The 17,936-nt window shown below is 51.1% G+C and overlaps 5 protein-coding genes across 5 annotated transcripts; 4 read left to right on the top strand and 1 right to left on the bottom strand.

Moving 5' to 3' along the window:
- M438DRAFT_343911 (CHS5 chitin synthase, class V) lies at positions 1–6,168 on the top strand. The gene is made up of 2 exons (XM_029905093.1): positions 1–595; positions 656–6,168. The coding sequence occupies exons 1-2, from the start codon at positions 315–317 to the stop codon at positions 5,943–5,945; spliced, it is 5,571 nt and encodes a 1,856-aa protein (XP_029762647.1). The 5' UTR covers positions 1–314; the 3' UTR covers positions 5,946–6,168.
- A 237-nt stretch (positions 6,169–6,405) lies between these two features.
- On the top strand, positions 6,406–8,408 carry M438DRAFT_314972 (uncharacterized protein). Its single transcript, XM_029902638.1, has 3 exons — positions 6,406–6,936; positions 6,990–7,481; positions 7,539–8,408. Exons 1-3 carry the CDS (start codon positions 6,622–6,624, stop codon positions 7,989–7,991), a joined length of 1,260 nt encoding a protein of 419 aa, XP_029762646.1. The 5' UTR covers positions 6,406–6,621; the 3' UTR covers positions 7,992–8,408.
- Positions 8,409–9,718: 1,310 nt separating this feature from the next.
- On the top strand, positions 9,719–10,399 carry M438DRAFT_255555 (uncharacterized protein; the record flags this gene model as incomplete). The annotated part of the gene is made up of 1 exon (XM_029899713.1): positions 9,719–10,399. A coding segment is annotated over one exon (681 nt), but the record flags the coding sequence as incomplete, so codon positions are not given.
- Positions 10,400–11,945: 1,546 nt separating this feature from the next.
- On the top strand, positions 11,946–14,012 carry M438DRAFT_353585 (uncharacterized protein; the record flags this gene model as incomplete). The annotated part of the gene is made up of 3 exons (XM_029906882.1): positions 11,946–13,106; positions 13,160–13,255; positions 13,311–14,012. 3 exons carry the CDS (start codon positions 11,946–11,948, stop codon positions 14,010–14,012), a joined length of 1,959 nt encoding a protein of 652 aa, XP_029762644.1.
- A 1,480-nt stretch (positions 14,013–15,492) lies between these two features.
- Positions 15,493–16,162, bottom strand: M438DRAFT_353584 (uncharacterized protein; the record flags this gene model as incomplete). The annotated part of the gene is made up of 2 exons (XM_029906881.1): positions 15,493–15,816; positions 16,103–16,162. 2 exons carry the CDS (start codon positions 16,160–16,162, stop codon positions 15,493–15,495), a joined length of 384 nt encoding a protein of 127 aa, XP_029762643.1.
- Between the last annotated feature and the right edge of the window lie 1,774 nt (positions 16,163–17,936).

The raw sequence follows: 17,936 nt of genomic DNA, 5'->3' as shown, positions 1-17,936 counted from the left end.
CGCGATGGAACTTGCTGCACGGATGGCGACTGCTTAAAATAATACGGTACCGCTAAAGGAGGCACCGGAGGCTTCGCGCTCTACGCCGTCCGTGTCTGAGCATTCCATCGACCACTTCCATTTGCTCGCCGCCACAGACTGTTTTTCACGTCGCGACAAGACATAATTTTGGGCTTTTTGTTGTTTTATCACAGCCCACCAACAACCACGCATCACCACACTCGCTTCTGTCTCGTCTTTCGTTCAAAGGGGTCGACTGATAATCCGACTCAGCGTCTGCTAGGAACAGGAGAGCAAAGCAGCACAAGGCCAAAATGGCTGTTCCTGCTCACGCTCAGGCTTCGTTGCCTGCGCTTCCTGCTCATCTTCAGGATGATACCCACTTGACAGCACACCTGGCCAGCAGATTCCACGTCTCGCTGCCCACGGCCCAGTTGTCATCACACGCCATCATCGCCCTCAACACATACACATCTTCAGCAAAGGGTCCAGATGGCTCAAAAGAAGGCAGCGCTATGGGCGCGGCCGAAGATCTGGCTTCAAGGGCGTGGACTCGTCTAGGAGCCAGACAGGAGAATCAGGCTGTCGTCTTTCTGTATGTGTCGTTCCGTCGCTGTGTCACCAATGCCCACGTTCTTTTCTAATCATGTCACAGCGGTGAAACCGGTTCAGGCAAAACAACCCTACGTTCCCATGTTCTGTCTGCCTTGCTCAACTACACATCGACTCCCTTGTCCAACAAGCTGTCCTACGCCGCCTTTGTTTTCGACACTTTGACCACTACCAAATCCGTCACCACCCCTACCGCCTCCAAAGCCGGTCTCTTCTTCGAACTCCAGTACGACACATCTTCAAGTCTGCATCCGACACTGGTTGGTGGAAAGCTGCTCGACCACCGTCTCGAACGCAGCAGAGTCGCCACTATTCCTCCTGGCGAGCGCAACTTCCACGTCCTTTATTACCTACTCGCCGGTACCAGCCCCGCAGAGAAGGAGCATCTCGGTCTTGACCAGGCCGGCCCTGCAACCAACAGACATTCGTTAGGCACGGGCGGTGCGAAAAGGTGGAGATACTTAGGACACCCCAGTCAGCTCAAGGTTGGCATCAACGATGCAGAGGGTTTCCAACACTTCAAGACGGCATTGCGCAAGCTTGAGTTCCCTCGTGATGAAATTGCTCACATGTGCGAGATGCTCGCTTGTATCTTGCACATCGGTCAGCTTGAATTTGTCACAACCCAATCGACCACTCCTTCGGCCGATGACAGCGGCGGTTACTCGCACGAGGGAGGTGAGGACGTAACCTCCGTCAAAAACAGAGAAACTCTGCACATCGTTGCGGCTTTCCTTGGTGTCTCCGAGAGACACTTGGAGGAGAGTCTAGGATACCGCACAAAGAAGCTGCACCGTGAGCGTGTCACTGTCATGCTGGACCCTAAGGGAGCTAGAGACAATGCTGATGAGCTCGCACGCACTCTATACTCGCTCTTTGTCGCATACATCATGGAGCGCATTAACCAGAAGATCTGCTCGTCAGAGGAAGCCATCGCCAACACTATTTCTATTGTTGATTTCCCGGGTTTCGCTCAATCTTCTTCGACAGGCTCCATTCTGGATCAGCTGTTGAACAACGCAGCATCTGAGTCTTTGTACAACTTCTGTCTCCAAAGCTTCTTCGAGCGCAAGGCCGATCTTCTCGAGACCGAAGAAGTCAGTGTACCCGCAACCAGCTACTTCGACAACACCGATGCCGTCAAGGGTCTCCTCAAGTCTGGCAATGGTCTCCTTAGCATTTTGGACGATCAAATGCGCCGCGGCAAGACCGACCAGCAATTCCTCGAGAGCATCAGGAAGCGTTTCGAGGGAAAGAACCCTGCTATCGAGGTTGGTGCTGCCACTCAGACCCTTCCTGGCAACAACTTCGCTACTCGCAACGCCAATGCTGCCTTTACCGTCAAACATTACGCTGGTGAAGTTGACTACCCCGTTGAGAACCTCATCGAAGCCAATGGTGAGATCATCTCTGGCGATCTGATGAACCTCATCAGCTCTACTTCAAACTCGTTTGTTAGCGACCTGTTCGGTCAGGAGGCTTTGAGCAAGGTTGTTCATCCTAAGGATCGTTCTGCAGTCATGCAGGCATCGGTTGCCTCGAAGCCTTCGAGAATGCCCAGTATGGCCAAGCGCAACGGCGAGCGCCCTGCAAGACTTGGTGCTATGAGGCAGGACAGTGATAATGGCAAGAGAAGTGTTTCTCGTAATCGTAAGGGCGAGCCCGAACAACAACAAGGCGCCGCCGCCCAATTCTTGTCCTCTTTGGACAATATTACCAAGTCCCTGTCGGATCCTCGCACCAATCCATACTTTGTATTCTGTCTGAAGCCCAACGATCGTAGAATCGCCAACCAATTCGACAGCAAATGCGTTCGCACTCAAATGCAGACTCTTGGTGTTGCCGAGATCAGTCAGCGCCTGCGCAATGCTGATTTCAGCGTCTTCATGCCTTTCAGCGAGTTCTTGGGAGTTGCCGAGGGTGACGTCTCCGTCGTAGGAACTGACAAGGAGAAGGCAGAGATGATTCTGGATGAGAAGATCTGGCCTGGCAACGAAGCAAGAGTTGGCAGCACCGGAGTCTTCCTCAGTGAGCGCTGCTGGCGTCAGATCGCACGAGTCAGCGATCTTGACGTAGCTCCCGCAGGCATGCACGACCAGACGCCTTACGGAGAGCAGGAGGGTATGCTGTCTCCCGAACATGCACGCAACGGTCGCAATGATTCAAACCTAAATCTTCTTGGAGGTGTCACTCCTTCTCCCGGCGCTTTCTACCACGATGACAAGGTCGCGGGCTACTTTGGAAGCCGCGACCTCGACGCAAAATCAGAAGCAGGTCATTCGGCGTTCCACGGAGGCGATATGTTCCAAAATCTTGAGACCGTCTCGCAGCTCGCTGAGAAAGGTAACGAAGCCAAGGTGGCAGCGATTGATGAGGTGCCCACCACAGGTGAACGTAAGCGTTGGTTGTTCCTTGTCTACTTCTTTACCTGGTGGATTCCCGACGTCTTTGTTCGCATCATCGGCCGTATGCCTCGTCCCGACATCCGCATGGCCTGGAGAGAAAAGGTGGCCATCAACTTTATGATCTGGCTCGCTTGTGGCAGTTTCTTGTTCCTCATGATTGGTTTCCCTGCACTCATTTGTCCGACGCAACACGTTTACTCGGCTGCTGAGTTGCAGTCGCACAACGGAAAGGATGGTGCTTCTTCTTACATTGCAATTCGTGGTGTCGTTTTCAATCTCGGAAACTTCGAGTCCATCCATTACCCTAACATCGTCCCGACGACCGCTCTCGATAAGTATGCTGGTACTGATGCGACCGCCCTTTTCCCTGTTCAAGTGTCCGCTCTCTGCCAAGGCAAGGACGAGGACGGCATTGACCCTGCTGTTCAACTCAACTACAAGAACACTAACTACACTGGACAAGCTTCAGCTGTCAGTGGCTCTGATGCTCATGCTGTCTACCACGACTTCCGCTGGGCCACAAACGACTCTCGTCCAGACTGGTTCTCACAGCAAATGAACTTCTTGAACCAGAACTACAGAAAGGGTGCTATGGGTTACACCTCCCATTATGTCAAGTCCCAGGGCAAGAAGCAGCAGTCAATTGCTATCCTCAACGGAAAGATCTATGACTTCACTGACTACATTGTCGGTGGTCGTGTGCCTCAGTATCCTCCTGGTACCGATGCGCCTGAATCTCTGCCTGACTCCAACTTCATGGATCAGCGTGTTGTCAGTCTCTGGCAGCAACATGCTGGTAGCGATGTGACCGAGCGATGGAACAAGCTTGGCATGACTGTCGATCTGAAGAACCGCATGCAAGTCTGTCTCGATAACCTCTTCTACGTGGCCGACGTCGACACCAGAAACTCGACCAAGTGTCAATTCGCAACCTACCTCTTGCTCGGAATCTCGATGTTCTTGATTGCGGTCATCGGTGTTAAGTTCCTTGCTGCTCTGCAATTCGGTGGTAAGAACGTTCCCGAGAACCTCGACAAGTTCATTATCTGCACTGTACCAGCCTACACTGAAGATGAAGACTCCTTGCGTCGTGCCATCGATTCAGCCGCCAGAATGAAGTACGACGACAAGCGTAAACTCTTGCTCATTGTCTGCGATGGTATGATTATTGGTCAAGGCAACGACCGTCCTACTCCTCGCATCGTTCTTGACATTCTTGGTGTTCCTGAGACTGTCGACCCTGAGCCTTTGAGTTTCGAGAGTTTGGGCGAAGGTCAGAAGCAGCACAACATGGGCAAAATCTACTCTGGTCTTTACGAAGTCCAAGGTCACATTGTTCCTTTCATGGTCATTGTCAAAATTGGCAGACCTGCTGAGGTCGGAAGACCTGGTAATCGTGGTAAGCGTGATTCCCAAATGGTTTTGATGAGATTCTTGAACAGAATCCATTACAACCTGCCAATGGCTCCCATGGAACTCGAGATGTATCATCACATCCGCAACATCATCGGTGTCAACCCAACCTTTTACGAGTTCTTGCTGCAAATTGATGCCGATACTGTCGTTGCTCCGGATTCAGCCACTCGTTTCGTCGCTTCTTTCCTCCACGATACACGTCTCATTGGTGTTTGTGGTGAGACGGCTCTTACCAATGCCAAATCCTCCATCGTCACCATGATGCAAGTTTACGAGTACTACATTTCGCACAACCTGATCAAGGCTTTCGAATCGCTCTTTGGCTCGGTTACTTGTTTGCCTGGTTGTTTCTCCATGTACCGCATTCGTGACTCGGCTTCCGGCAAGCCTCTCTTCGTTTCTAAGGAAGTCGTTGAGATGTACGCTGAAATCCGTGTCGACACACTCCACACCAAAAACTTGCTGCATCTGGGAGAAGACAGATACCTGACGACTCTACTAATGAAGTGGCATCCTTCTTACAAGACCAAGTTCATTATGCGCGCTCATGCCTGGACCATTGCACCTGATAGCTGGACTGTCTTCATGTCTCAACGTCGTCGCTGGATCAACTCTACCGTTCACAACCTTGTCGAGCTCACATCTCTGTCTCAGCTTTGCGGTTTCTGCTGTTTCAGTATGCGCTTCGTTGTCTTCCTTGACTTGCTCTCGACCATCATTCAGCCTGTTTTGGTCGGATACCTGGTTTACATCTTTGTTCGCATTGGACAAGATCCCGGTGGTGTCTCGACAATCGCTATTATCATGCTGGTCGCCGTTTACGGTATGCAAGCATTGGTCTTCATCATTCGTCGTAAGTGGGAAATGGTTGGTTGGATGATCATCTACCTCATTGCCACTCCGGTCTTCTCCATGGCCCTTCCTCTTTACTCTTTCTGGCACATGGACGACTTCTCATGGGGTAACACTCGTGTCGTCACTGGAGAAAAGGGCAAGCAACTTGTTGTTTCTGACGAGGGCAAATTTGACCCAGCCAGTATCCCAAAGAAGAAGTGGGAAGAATACCAGGCCGAGCTTTGGGAAGCGCAGACTTCGCGTGATGACGACGCCCGTTCTGCAATCTCCGGCGTTACCGGCGTTTCGTACGCAACCAAGTCAGCTTACCCTGGTATGGGTGGCTCTGTCTATGATTACCCACCTTCGCGCCCCATGTCCACGTTGGGTGTGCCTCAAGGACCATTCGCCAACCCTTCGCGCCTCAGTCTTGCACCAAGCGAGATGGGTATGGGTGGTGGCTACAGCCCTAACTCAGTGGAGATGACCGACATGCCTCTTCCCAGTGACGACGCCATCCTTGCCGAGATTCGTGACATCTTGAGCACAGCCGACCTTATGAGTATCACGAAGAAGAGCGTCAAGCTCGAATTGGAGAGACGTTTCGGCGTACCGCTGGATGCTAAGAGGGTGTACATTGGCTCCGCTACGGAGGCGATTCTTAGTGGACAGCTTTAGGAGGAAGAAATGTGGTGGTAGCATTTGCATCTGACGGCGTTGAGCATTCTTGCATTTTTTGGGTTCATTCATTGTAACGGGCCATCTTTTATTTAGCTTGGGTATGTGGGCGCTTTTGCATATAAAATGTTTGATTGTCTTCTTCTTTACCAAGTCAGAAATATGATATGTATGAAGGTAATTGGCCCTCACTATAACTCTTCCGGCATATTGAATCCTGCAGAATCGACATGACCCGCCTATCGAAAGTACACGCATATCCGCCAATCCAGAATCTAGAGTAAGTGCGTGGCAGCGCTGTGTGATCGATTAGGATCAGATGCTAAAAGCCGTCACCAGGGTTATCAGGTCAAGTCAACGCATTTATCTAAGAATTATGCGCATGATGATGACATTCACATGACGACCGAAGAGCTAAGTTGTTGAAAAGTACGAGATTCGCTTCACTTGGTTGCTGTTGCTCGGGAGTTTGGTCAACGTTCGTGCCTCCGCGCAACCCTGCAACGGGCATCCAACAGCCAGCCCACGCAACGCTCACAGACCCTTCTTGATTTTTATATCACCCATCCACGCTCATTTTCAACCCTCCTTCTCTTCTTCATTGTGCTCTGCGCATTCTTTTCCCAAACCACACTTGCTCATCAATCTTCATCAAATCCACATTCGCTATCACACGATGAAGACCGCTAACATCGCACTCTTCGCGTTAACCGCCGGCAGTGCTTCCGCGCAGTTCTTCGTCCTTTACGGCAGAGACACTGTCGTTTCGCGTATCGATCCCATTGTCTCGCCTGGAGGCATTGGCATGCACGCTCACGAGTTCATGGGTGCCGGTAACGTCGACCAGAACACCGACTACGATTCGCTTCAGAAGTCAACCTGCTCGAGCATGGGACGCGCCAACGGCAACCCCATCATCGAGGACAAGAGCGTCTACTGGCACCCTACTCTCTACGTCAAGGCCAACAATGGCACCTATCTCAGAGTTCCTGTAAGGCACGCCCTTTTTTGCACGCAAGATTCCATGGCTGACAGACATGCAAGACCAACGGACACCAGATCTACTACATCAACGCCGGCACTGGCCAGATGCGTGAGCCCTTCGAGTTCCCTAAGGGCTTCCGCATGACTGCTGGAAACGCCTACATCCGTGCCGCGCAAGAGCACACTCCTACTAACAAGGATGACATCACTCAGTGGATCTGCCATGAGACTCCTTCATGGAACGAGGGCGCTCAGGGTGGCTTCCCCAAGGGTGTCACTTCCTGCTCGCAGTATCCTTACTTCAACGGTGCCATCGAGTTCCCCCACTGCTGGAACGGAAAGGACTTCAATCTCAACTCTCCTTACTCGCACGTCGCTTACCCCGTCGGCGACATCAGAAACGGAGCTTGTCCCGACACTCACCCTATCAAGCTTCCTCACATCTTCATGGAGAACAACTATGATTTGTCGAGCCTTCAGGGAGAGTTTGAGGTTGACTCGTTCGTGCTCTCTAACGGAGATCCCACCGGCTTCGGGTTCCACGCCGACTTCGTAAGTGGAGCACCCATTCATAGACCATCACTCAAGTAGAGGCTAACATTCCGACAGTACAACGGCTGGCAAGAAGGCGTCCTGCCCAACTTGCTTACTGGCTCTAGCGCCTGTGATTCTCACGACGTTGGCGACTGCTCAGGCGTCACCTTCGACTCCAGCATGAACTGGGCTCAGTGCACTACTACTAACAACTTCTCTGAAGATCTCGACGGTCCGCTTTCTGCCTTGCCCGGTTGCAACCCCATCACCACCGTCAACCCTGCCCCGCAGTGTAAGGCTTGTGCCGCTGGTGTGGTGGGTGGACAGTGCAATGTTGCCGGCAGCTCTATGACCACCAGCACTAGAAAGGCCACTTCTTCAACCCTGAAGACCAGCACCAAGCCTGCCACTTCAACCATGCAGACGACCACTACCACAACCACCAGAACTGTGACTTCGACCACCACTCAGCAATCGACCACCACCGTGACCGGCAGCGCTCCCACGAGCACCGAATGCGACGACTAAAAACCTCACTGTTCTGACTTCATGACGGCGTCCCTTTGAACACGAATACATGAACCTGGCCGCTGGACGGACAGGTGAGTAAGGCATGCATCGCGCTCGCTAACTTTCTTTCTTCTAGGCCGTTGAGACTGCGTTTCAAGTAAGAGCCCATACACCATTACCACTTTCCGATACACGATGCAAGACGTCGCTTGCTATTTCGAGCCCGATTCGAACACGAATGCCCTCGCTACCGTATCGATTCCGAAAAGGAGAAGACTGGTCTCCACCAAAAACAAATCGCACGAACCACGATCACGACTGAGACATGAATGCATGGAGGTCCACTTCGGAAGGAAGGAAAATGCTTTTTTTTTAATGTTGATGAGTTGCTGAGCAACATTCTCTTCTATAACACAATTCACTTCTGTCAAACTCAAAACAAATGCTCTTTCCCGTCGCACATCAACATCAAATTCCTACGTATCTTTTCGTGTGCTTCTGATTTTTACTTTGTGTGCTCCATTTTGTGTGCTGCAAGTCGTGTTGCTGAGGCTGGTAACCCTGCTCATGCCAAGCACTTTCCATCTGCAATCACTATCCGCCGAGAGCTGCTGTCTTCAACCTTTGGGGGCACTGTTTGACTTATCTCAAGGTCCTGTTGCTTCGTTTGCTCTTCTGTTTATAGCCATCTAGTTTTGGTCTTTCGAATGTTGTCCTTCGTTTGGTGGTCACAATCCGTCTGGTTTCGACACATTTTCTGACGGAAGGATGTTTCCAACACAAAAGTACACTCAGCTCCGAGACTACCCAATATTTCAGCACGACACTACGTTCTGTCCTTAAAAATAAGTCAAAGAGTAGATTATAACATAGAGTATTCGGATAGGTCAAGTGTTGAGAGGTAAAGGTCAAGATATATGCTGTCGAGGCTTGTTTTGGGTATCACCCTGGCCACATGGTCCTTGCGCTGTGTCTCGCCTCAAGTCTTCCGGCGTAGCGACGTGCAGTCTGCATCCACCAAGATGCGGAATGTGTTTATATAGCGATGTACTGTCCACTGAGAGCGAGCATCTGATCCTATCTCACTAGACGGAGGTCTACTTTTGGAAACGATGGATACGTTGGAAGGAAAGAAGTGGTATCGGGGATTGCGGACATAACTCAATGAAGCAGTTGAAGGCCGAGCCGGCGTGTAAGAGACCACATGATTCATCACGCCATCTGACAACCTCCTATGCTTCATCTTCTCCTATGTCAGACTCCTGTACCACAAGACAACGAACAATAGAACAAATATGGAGATGATCCAGCAGCAGCTGACTCCTCCGCCAGAGAAGAGCAGCCCCTCTGAGAAGGCACTGCATCATGACCCCGCAATCTCCCAGCCACCGCCGGTTGCAGGCAGCTGCAACCAACCATCTATGATATCAGCAATTTCCCACTTTGACCAACTTCCGCTGGAGCTATTGACGCTCATTGTTTCTGAAGTCGAACGGAGCGATCTAGCTACAACCAAATCATTGCGATGTGTTTCCAGGAGATGTGCCGACGTTTGTACTGGCTTGGTCTTCCGCAGCTCGACACTGCTGTTGCGACAGAAGAGTATCAACAATTTGAGAAGCCTGCTCGATAAACCGGGTCTCTGCTCCGCTGTCACGCATCTAACCATCGATACGGCCGAGTACACGGACACCTGCATGGATACTTATGACTGGGAGTATCGCGATGAAGAGTTGTTACAATCCTTCCTGGCTGTCTTGAAGAAACTAGGGCGACTCCGAAACTTACGGTCTGTCAAGCTGAAAAGCAGTAGTGAGTGCGTCGGTCCGCAGCAACGACGACACTGGTGGGCTCGTAACGTTCCCGAAAGTATCAAGTTCAGGGCGGATGTGCTGCAGAGCCTCTTTGCAGGCCTGAACGCCGAGTACGCTTCGCCGAAGCTTGATCAACTTTGCATCGAGAACCTGCAAGGCTGTGGAAATGAGATGTTGGTTCGATCCAAGGACTTTGGGGCTGTTCTCTCTCGAGTCCAGAAGCTGGAACTCCAAATCACCACCGAAGATGTCGATGGCGATGGCTCTTTGCCTGCTAACCTTGGAAAGAAGGAGCTTCATTCTTTCTTTGGACAACAGCTTGTGCAAGGCTGGCTTGAACCCGTCCGCGAGCACTTGACGCATCTCAAGCTGTACTCGAGAGACATGTACTTTGGATATCTTCCCAAGTGTCATCTTCCCACCTTTCCAGCTTTGAGGTCTCTAATCCTCGGCGGCTTGAGCTTCAGCCACGAAGAGCAGCTGACCTGGGTACTGACACATGGAAACACTCTTGAAGAGCTCGTCCTCGACAATTGCCCTATTGTCATCGGTGTTCGCATACCATCGACGCTGGACTCGAACAATTTCCCCATCGAGCCGCTTTTCAACTCCAGCAGCACAGGATCTATACTCGCACCGTCCAGCTTCTTGTATCCAGCACGCTGGCACGACTATTTCTCTCGCTTTGCAGTCGGTCTCAATAAGTTGCGGTCTATTCGCTGCGGCTTTGGCGACTGGTATGCCAATGCCGCTTTTCCGAAGTCCAGAGAGCTTGGTGTCGGTCTATGGGCGCAGAGATACAGAATCCTCGATGATGGAGAGTGGAGAAGGCCACCATTTGAAGGAGGTTCGTATGATGGTGTCTGGAACAATCCACCCGAATATCCTGACTGTACGGACGAAGACTGGATTGCACTCTGTGAGGTCAAGGCTGCAATCGAATCGCGAGTCGGTACTTGGTAAGCCTCTCTCGCGAGGAGTGAACCATGAAAACTGACTGTCAAAATGCAATGCTCTCTTGAGATCACTCACACTGTCTATTGAGAGCGGTTGCTCGATGGCGTCTCACATGAGGTGTATCCGCTTTCCAAAAACATCGTGCAAGTTTACAAACTCGACCGCGCCACCATGCGAGTGGAGGAGAGGGGCACCTTGGAGAGTAATCCCTGCAGCCACTAACCCGTGAAAAGTGTCTGTCAGGACGCAAGATACTTTTGAGATCACCCACTCTGACCACTGAGAGCCACTGCTTGAATGTCTCTCACTAGGGATATCTCTGGTTCTCAAAAGCATCGTGCAGTGCATGTCTGTAGGTCATCAATGGAAGAGCGTAGAGAAATATCGTTCCTTTCATCTCGGATCGTACCATCGTTCAAAGCCCAGCACATTTCGAGATTTTCGTTTGGAGTCATCCCGAGTACTCTGGTCGACATCTCGAATGGTCGCCGGTACCCTTCACTCTAATTCACGACAGTGACAACGTTTAGTAGCTTAGCTTATTCCGGGAGCTTCCATCCACAGTCATCGCCAATCACCCGGTCGACACTTTCAATCTTCCTATGTTGTTGCCTCGGGTCGACAGCAACTCTTGCTACAACGTCTTCCAACGCGCCGTGTCAAGAAGATCGATATCGTTTCTGAAGCTCCTCCAAAGGTTCTGCACCTTGAAGCGACCGTAAAGCATAGAAGCAACTCAATCCAGACTCAAACCTTTCTCTGTTTACTTTGTCAACAACCAAACGGAAGTCACGCACGACATCTCTTGTCGACCTCGATCGAGTCGAGAAACAAACAAACAAACAGTGAACAACCCGTGTTGTCACTTGGCCGACCATCACTTAGCCTCGATACCTCGTCGTCCGGAGCCCGCGCTAGACATCTCTTGATCCTTCACCAATAGACATAACTCTCTCGTGTCTTTCGACCGCTTCACAGAGTCGCCAACCGCTTTCACATCCGTTGCGTCGCTGTCGAAGCCCCTTCATCGACTCTCACTCAGCCTCGATATTGCGTCGTCCCAAGCCGTGTCCGACATCTCTTCAACCATTCTCAACACGCGACATCCCTTCGTGCATTGAGCATCTCTCTTTTCAAGGACTTGATCACCAACGAAGCAATCGCGCATAGCAATTCATACAAGCAGACACAGACGCGTAACATGAGCGCCTCAAACCCCGCCGCTCCAATGGCTACCCACAACAACAGTCACCAAGTCGAAAAGACAGGATGGCCCATCCAGACAGCAAAAGAGATCAGTACGGACACTGGACCATCGTTCGATGCCGCCGCCTTGGATCAGAACTTCGCAGCCGCAGCACTCGCTGAGGACTTTGATTTTGCAACCGCAGATTTTGGAACTCTTCCCGACCTCTTCACAATGGAAGGCCAGCCGACGGAAAACAACCACAGCCACAACAACCACATGATTATCAGCAACAACAACCATTTCGACGGTGACTACGACGAGGCCCGTACAGCAAAGACTCCCGGCTGGAGCTTCGGTCACGGCAACGCCGACAACATGTCCTACCAAACCGCTGTCCATGCCAACGAGGGCTACCAGTCTTACGGCGGCCAGATACCTTTTCAGCCATCCTCTGACGCATATGGAGTCCAGACCCCCTATGTCAACCGCAACTCATTCTCCCCACGTTACGAGTCGCCTACCGACAACTACGACCGTGTCCCTGAGCACAGCTTCAACATTGACGACAGCACAAGGACCGCCGAGGACTTTGTCCCGCCCGAGAGTCCTCTGGCTGCCAACTTTGCCGCTTCGACCGTAGCCCTTCCTACCACCAAGCCAGGCTCTGCCAAGAAGACAACCAACAAGGTGCCCAAGAAGACCCCCGCCCCTCGTACCAAGAGCTTGGCCAAGTCGAAGTCAAAGGCCCCCTTGATTGAGGATGACAGTGGCGCAGATGACGACGAAGAAGGACGCAAGGTTGTTCCAACTACTCGTCCCAAGGGAAAGGGTAAGGCGGTTGTGGTCGAAGAAGATGATGCCGGTGACAACGAAGAAGAAGCACCCAAGTCTCGCGCCTCAACTCTTTCCAAGGGCAAGGAAAGAGCCAGACCGTTCGTGACCGCCGATGATGGTGAAGACGAGGATGAGGACGAAGATGGCGACAGTCGCATGAAGACTGCGCTAACTGCTGCCTCGGCCAAAAAGGGAAAGGGACGCAAGCGTCCCGCCGCCGGCCAGGCGCCTGTCGGCGCGCCATCGAAGAAGCCCAAGTCCAGCACTCCCAGAAAGTCTTCCCTGAAGAAGACCACAACAGGCGCACAGAACACCATGGGACACCAGCGCAAACGCGGAGTAGGTCTTCACCATATCTTGAACGGGAAGAGTATCAACTAATGTGTTATCAGGCTGCCAAAAACGGAGTAATTGTCAGCACCAAACCCATCCCCAACAGCTTTGAGGACTGTAGCGAAGGTGACAAGGTGCTGATCACCACTCGCGATGTAAGTTTGTGCTTTTCTCTTGACCACATTTCTTCTCTGACAACCCTCTTCCTAGGCTGGCGGTTCTTGGGCCGAGTGCAAGGCCGCCTACTTCAAGGCCACTGGCATCCAGCACGGCAACTCTACCCTTCCCAACCGTTACGAAAGACTCAAGACTGCATTCATCGACATGCGTGACGAAGATAACCTCCACCTTTTCGACGCCAAGAAGAACATCGAAGAAGAGTTCAACAAAACCAAGTGGGCCATGATCTCCAAGGCCATCGAGGACAAGTCTGGCAGCCGCATTGATCCCATGGACCTCAAGCGCCGCTTCAAGCAGTTGATGGAGAAGACCGGCTTCGCCGTCGACGAAGGTTTCGCTCGCAAGGACGTCGACTTCATAGGAGAAGGCGATGACTTCGAGGAAGATGTCGACGTTGAGGATACCCCCGAGCCCTCTCGCAAGTTGCCCAACATCGAATGGGATCCCTCTTATGAGGATGAGGAGGACGCTGTCGGTGGTGCTGAGCTGGAACACTACGACGGCAACGAAGATGCTAGAGACTTTGATGACTCCCACTTCGAAGACTCTCGTTTCGACGACACCCACTTCGATGACTCCCGCTTCGACGACTCTCACTTCGACGACTCTCGTTTCGAGCAGTACGGCGAGCAGTATGGCGAGCAGTATGGCCAGCAGTATGGCGAGCAGGATCAGGAGCAGATGGATGTCGACGATGACGATGAGGAGGCTGACCGCGGTCCCGCCTGGTAGATGTTGACCTTCTCTTCTACAAAAACTCGATCATCAAAATCTGCAGAGCGCAGAACAATTGACCGCTGAAGGATCAGCGGCACTGGATGGAATGACATACCAGGAGAAGCAACTCTGGAAGCATGGACATGCCAGGAAAAGACTTTGAAAGCAAAGCACACACACACAGATACTCTTTTTACACAATGCATAGTGGTTCTTCATATAAGAGACCGAGAAAACTTGATTTTCCACACAACTTTGACACCCGCTGCCTTGTACGTGAACATCGTGTTTTTCATCCTAACTATTCAACAGGCCAATTTCTTCGACCTAGCTAACCTGCAGCTGCCAAAACAGCGCTGTAGAAATGCAGCTTACTTTTCGCAGTAGCTTAGATGTCCACTAAGAGTATGCAAAAGCACTCGCTCTCAGTGGTCATCTGAACGGAAGAGAAAAACAATCTTGCATTTTGATGGGCGTGGAATTGTCGACCTCGTGGGCGAAGAGAGCGCGGGTATCTTGTCACAAGCAGAACAGTGTTGGAAGTAGATACAACACTCTTCGCTTCCACAAAATGGGTCCACTGAACGGTAACAAGAACTCTCGTCTTCAGTGGGGTATCTTGGTTGAGGGAAAAAGAGAAACATGTTGCAGTGTTTGAGGGCTACCTTTTATATCAACGCAATCGCAAAGCAAGGGGGTCTTTGACGTGTATCTTTCTTTCTTTCTTCCGATGACAAAAATACTTCTCCCTTGCATCTTTTTAGCAGAAAGATTTGGCATTCTAGCCATCGACGAATGAAACTTGTAGAGCTGGAAAAAGGCTTGAGAAGCAGAGAGAAATAGAGAGAATGTGTATTCACACACCTTCCACAGACAACTCTACTATATTTAACCCTTTATATACCCTCCCAGCACTACCACCCCTGTCCTAAAATGTTGATGTTGTGGTGAGGTCCAATGACTATCACCTATCTCCACCCCCCTTCACACGGGGCGAATGGTGTAGTTGGCGGCTCCCCCATCACAGCATCAGCATTTTAGGTCAAATTTTTGGTGCGCGTGCGCGGTTCAAATCTCTCGCTCGCTGATTGGGAATATTGCTTTTCGCCCTTTTTCTTGGTGGTTGGTTGGACTTGAGGTATGGTTGATGGTCATTTGTCACTTTTGTTCAGGGATTGTAGAGGGTAGAGTTGTGTGGATAGAAGACAAATATTGTGCCAATTGTGCTAATTACGTGTAGAGGTAAGAGCTGGATCGTGTTGGGCTTCGCGAGGCGTCTCTGTAGACTCGTCTTGTTGCCAGTTCTCATCTGTGCGTGTGAGCTATGTACCGGTGAATCACCGTGTGGGATAGGTAAGGAAGAGGGTAGTTGGGCTCAAGAATAACTTTCATCTGTATATAAGGCAGACCTTGGTTGTTCTCCATATCGCACATGTTGAAGAGGTGGCAATTCGTCATGGTAAGATGTCTTATCGCTGCCGTAGCCATGTTTTTTTCAGGTCGTCGTAGCGAGTGGGTAGAAGTCTTGATTGTTCGTCGCGGCGAGGACACCTATCCTCGCGATAGCCTTGCCTTTGAGAGTTGTAGTAGCCAGAGCGTTCATTCCTGTGACTGCCAGGCCTTTGACAATCCTCGTAGCGGTTAGGTATTCGGCGCCGAGGAGGTTCATCGCAGTGAGAGCGGTCGTTCGTGCGAGAGCCAGACCTTTGGCAGTCGGCGTGACGAGAAAGCTCATTCCTCCGATGATCATACCTCTGCAACTCCTTGTAGTCAATGGATGATTGATGCCGAGCTGGAGGCTGCCCTTTACTGCGGTAACCTGATTGTGTCAATTCATGAGATACAAGAGCAATTGATTCGAGGAAGGTACGATCATGCAGCCTGGAGAGACTCTCCTTCCTCTTGTCATGCTTTCTTCATCTCATCTTTCTTTATCTGCCGTCCTTATCTCTCTCTGTCACAGTGGAATTTCGCAGGCGTAGACAGTAGATCTTCAGGTACAAAAGATACAGTTTCTCGGACCAGGCGATGGTTCTACTCTTTCGAACGTCACTCGGAGTCTCAAGCAGCGAGAATAGTTACGATGGCACGGAACTGCAGCGTACCTTCCCAATTCGACCACATTTCACAGTGAGACATGTGGTTGTGATCAGCATGGACGTCATTGTCCGCCGACGACTGCTTTATGCTGATGGACAGGAGACAGAGGAGAAAAGGAAGGTAATCAGACCAAGGAGAGTACAACCGGGCACCATAACCACCTTGCTATCTTCCGCTTGCCCGGTCCTCTCGCTCGCGGTCCTGTTGTCGCTCATATCCACGAGCTGATCTGTAACACATAAACCACAATCCGACGATCTCAACACAGAAGGCTCGTCCCCAGAAAATACTGATATACCGACGATCCCAAGTATGATCTCCTGGGCTTCCTTGTTTGAGAGTCCTACATTCGATCAACATTGCCAAAAACGTCAGAGGCAGAGGTTGGAAAGATCCCGCAAACACTTGCCGCTGTTGAGAAAAGCACCTAACCATTTTATATTGCCCGAGCACACCCACCAACTAGATTGGGCTTTTTAATCTATTATACTCAGCAAATGACACCTGCCACGCAAAGTCACGGGGCGGTCAATATGGAAATCTTGTTCCGAATGCGGCAGTGCTCCTCAAAATGACCGAATAGGTAAATTGAAATTGAAAAATGTACGCACGCGATTTTGATGAAAGGTTGGTGTGGTTGATGGTGGTGAACCGATTTTCAGGCCTGGCGTCGTCGCCGATGTTCGGGGGTTGGCGTTTGGTAAAAGCCGAGTCCCTGGTTCGCCGCTGTGCACTGGCTGGCAGATCTGCTCAGATAGATGGATCAGACGTAAGCATTTTCGAAGATCGCATCCAACAGTAAAATGGTGATTATGGTTGTTATCAGCTTATGCGATAAGTGACCAGATAGAAAGTCGACGGCGTTGTCGCTGGCCGCTGCTTTCAAGCCTGCTGCAGGAACAACCCGTAGACGTTGTTGGCGGCTTCACAGCCGAGCCGCACCACCCACCACCAAAATGCAAAATGGCACCAGAAATAAAAGCTCGCTGTCAGAAAACGTAGATGCTGCGGCAAGAGTGCGGGAAGGAAGGAAGGTAAAGCGGACCAACAGCGAAGGAAAGCCAAGAAGGAGAGGAAAATATGCAGGGTACTCTAATACTTGACCTGTACGAGTAAGGTGTCGCCGAGAAGTCCGACGACATGTCTTCTTTGTATCCTGCGATACCTTTGTTCAATGTATCTTCTCCTTTTTGTCGCAGATGTTGGTTGTGTGGCTAGCGATGGTAATTGCATATTTGCGTTCATCTCATCTCACGTCGAGATTTGTATCGGTAATTGAGATTTTGACAGCAAGTGGCACGGCCATCCAACCGGAGATATAATCCGGGCGAGAAAGGGCGGGCGTTGTACGAGTCGGGCACCACACCTTGCCGTCGACTCGTATCTCGACTCGCGGATGACGAACCGCAAAGTGCCGGACTTTCTTTCGGAATCTCAACTGAGTTTTTCTAGGTGTGAGATTGGCGTGTTTTGGTGTACGGAAGGGCGCGTGCATGTGCGGACCCGTGTTTGATGGGTGTGGAGAAGGAACAGATATAGGGAGGCTTGTGGGAGAAGAACCGAACCGTCATTGGGAGTTCTGGTGTGGTATTGGGAGTTGATGTTGTTGGAGATCGAGGTGCTTCATGCCCGTAGCCAGACTCCAAGGATTGCTGAACGGTGTGATTGCAACAGAAAAACCATTGGCCTTTGAGAATCCAAGCTGTGGGCTGTAAGTGAAAGCTTCAATCAGTTCAGGACATGGAATGTCAGAGCTGTAAACATGTATCCTGTACTCACGAAGGCTACCGAATCATGTAGAGGCCACCGATACAGTCATACGTGTGCCAGAACTTCATC

This window comes from Aureobasidium pullulans (genome assembly GCF_000721785.1).
Source record: "Aureobasidium pullulans EXF-150 unplaced genomic scaffold scaffold_5, whole genome shotgun sequence".
NCBI lineage: Eukaryota > Fungi > Ascomycota > Dothideomycetes > Dothideales > Saccotheciaceae > Aureobasidium > Aureobasidium pullulans.
The sequence above is the reverse complement of the archived record's forward strand: the minus strand, read 5'-3'. Positions and strand labels throughout refer to the sequence as shown.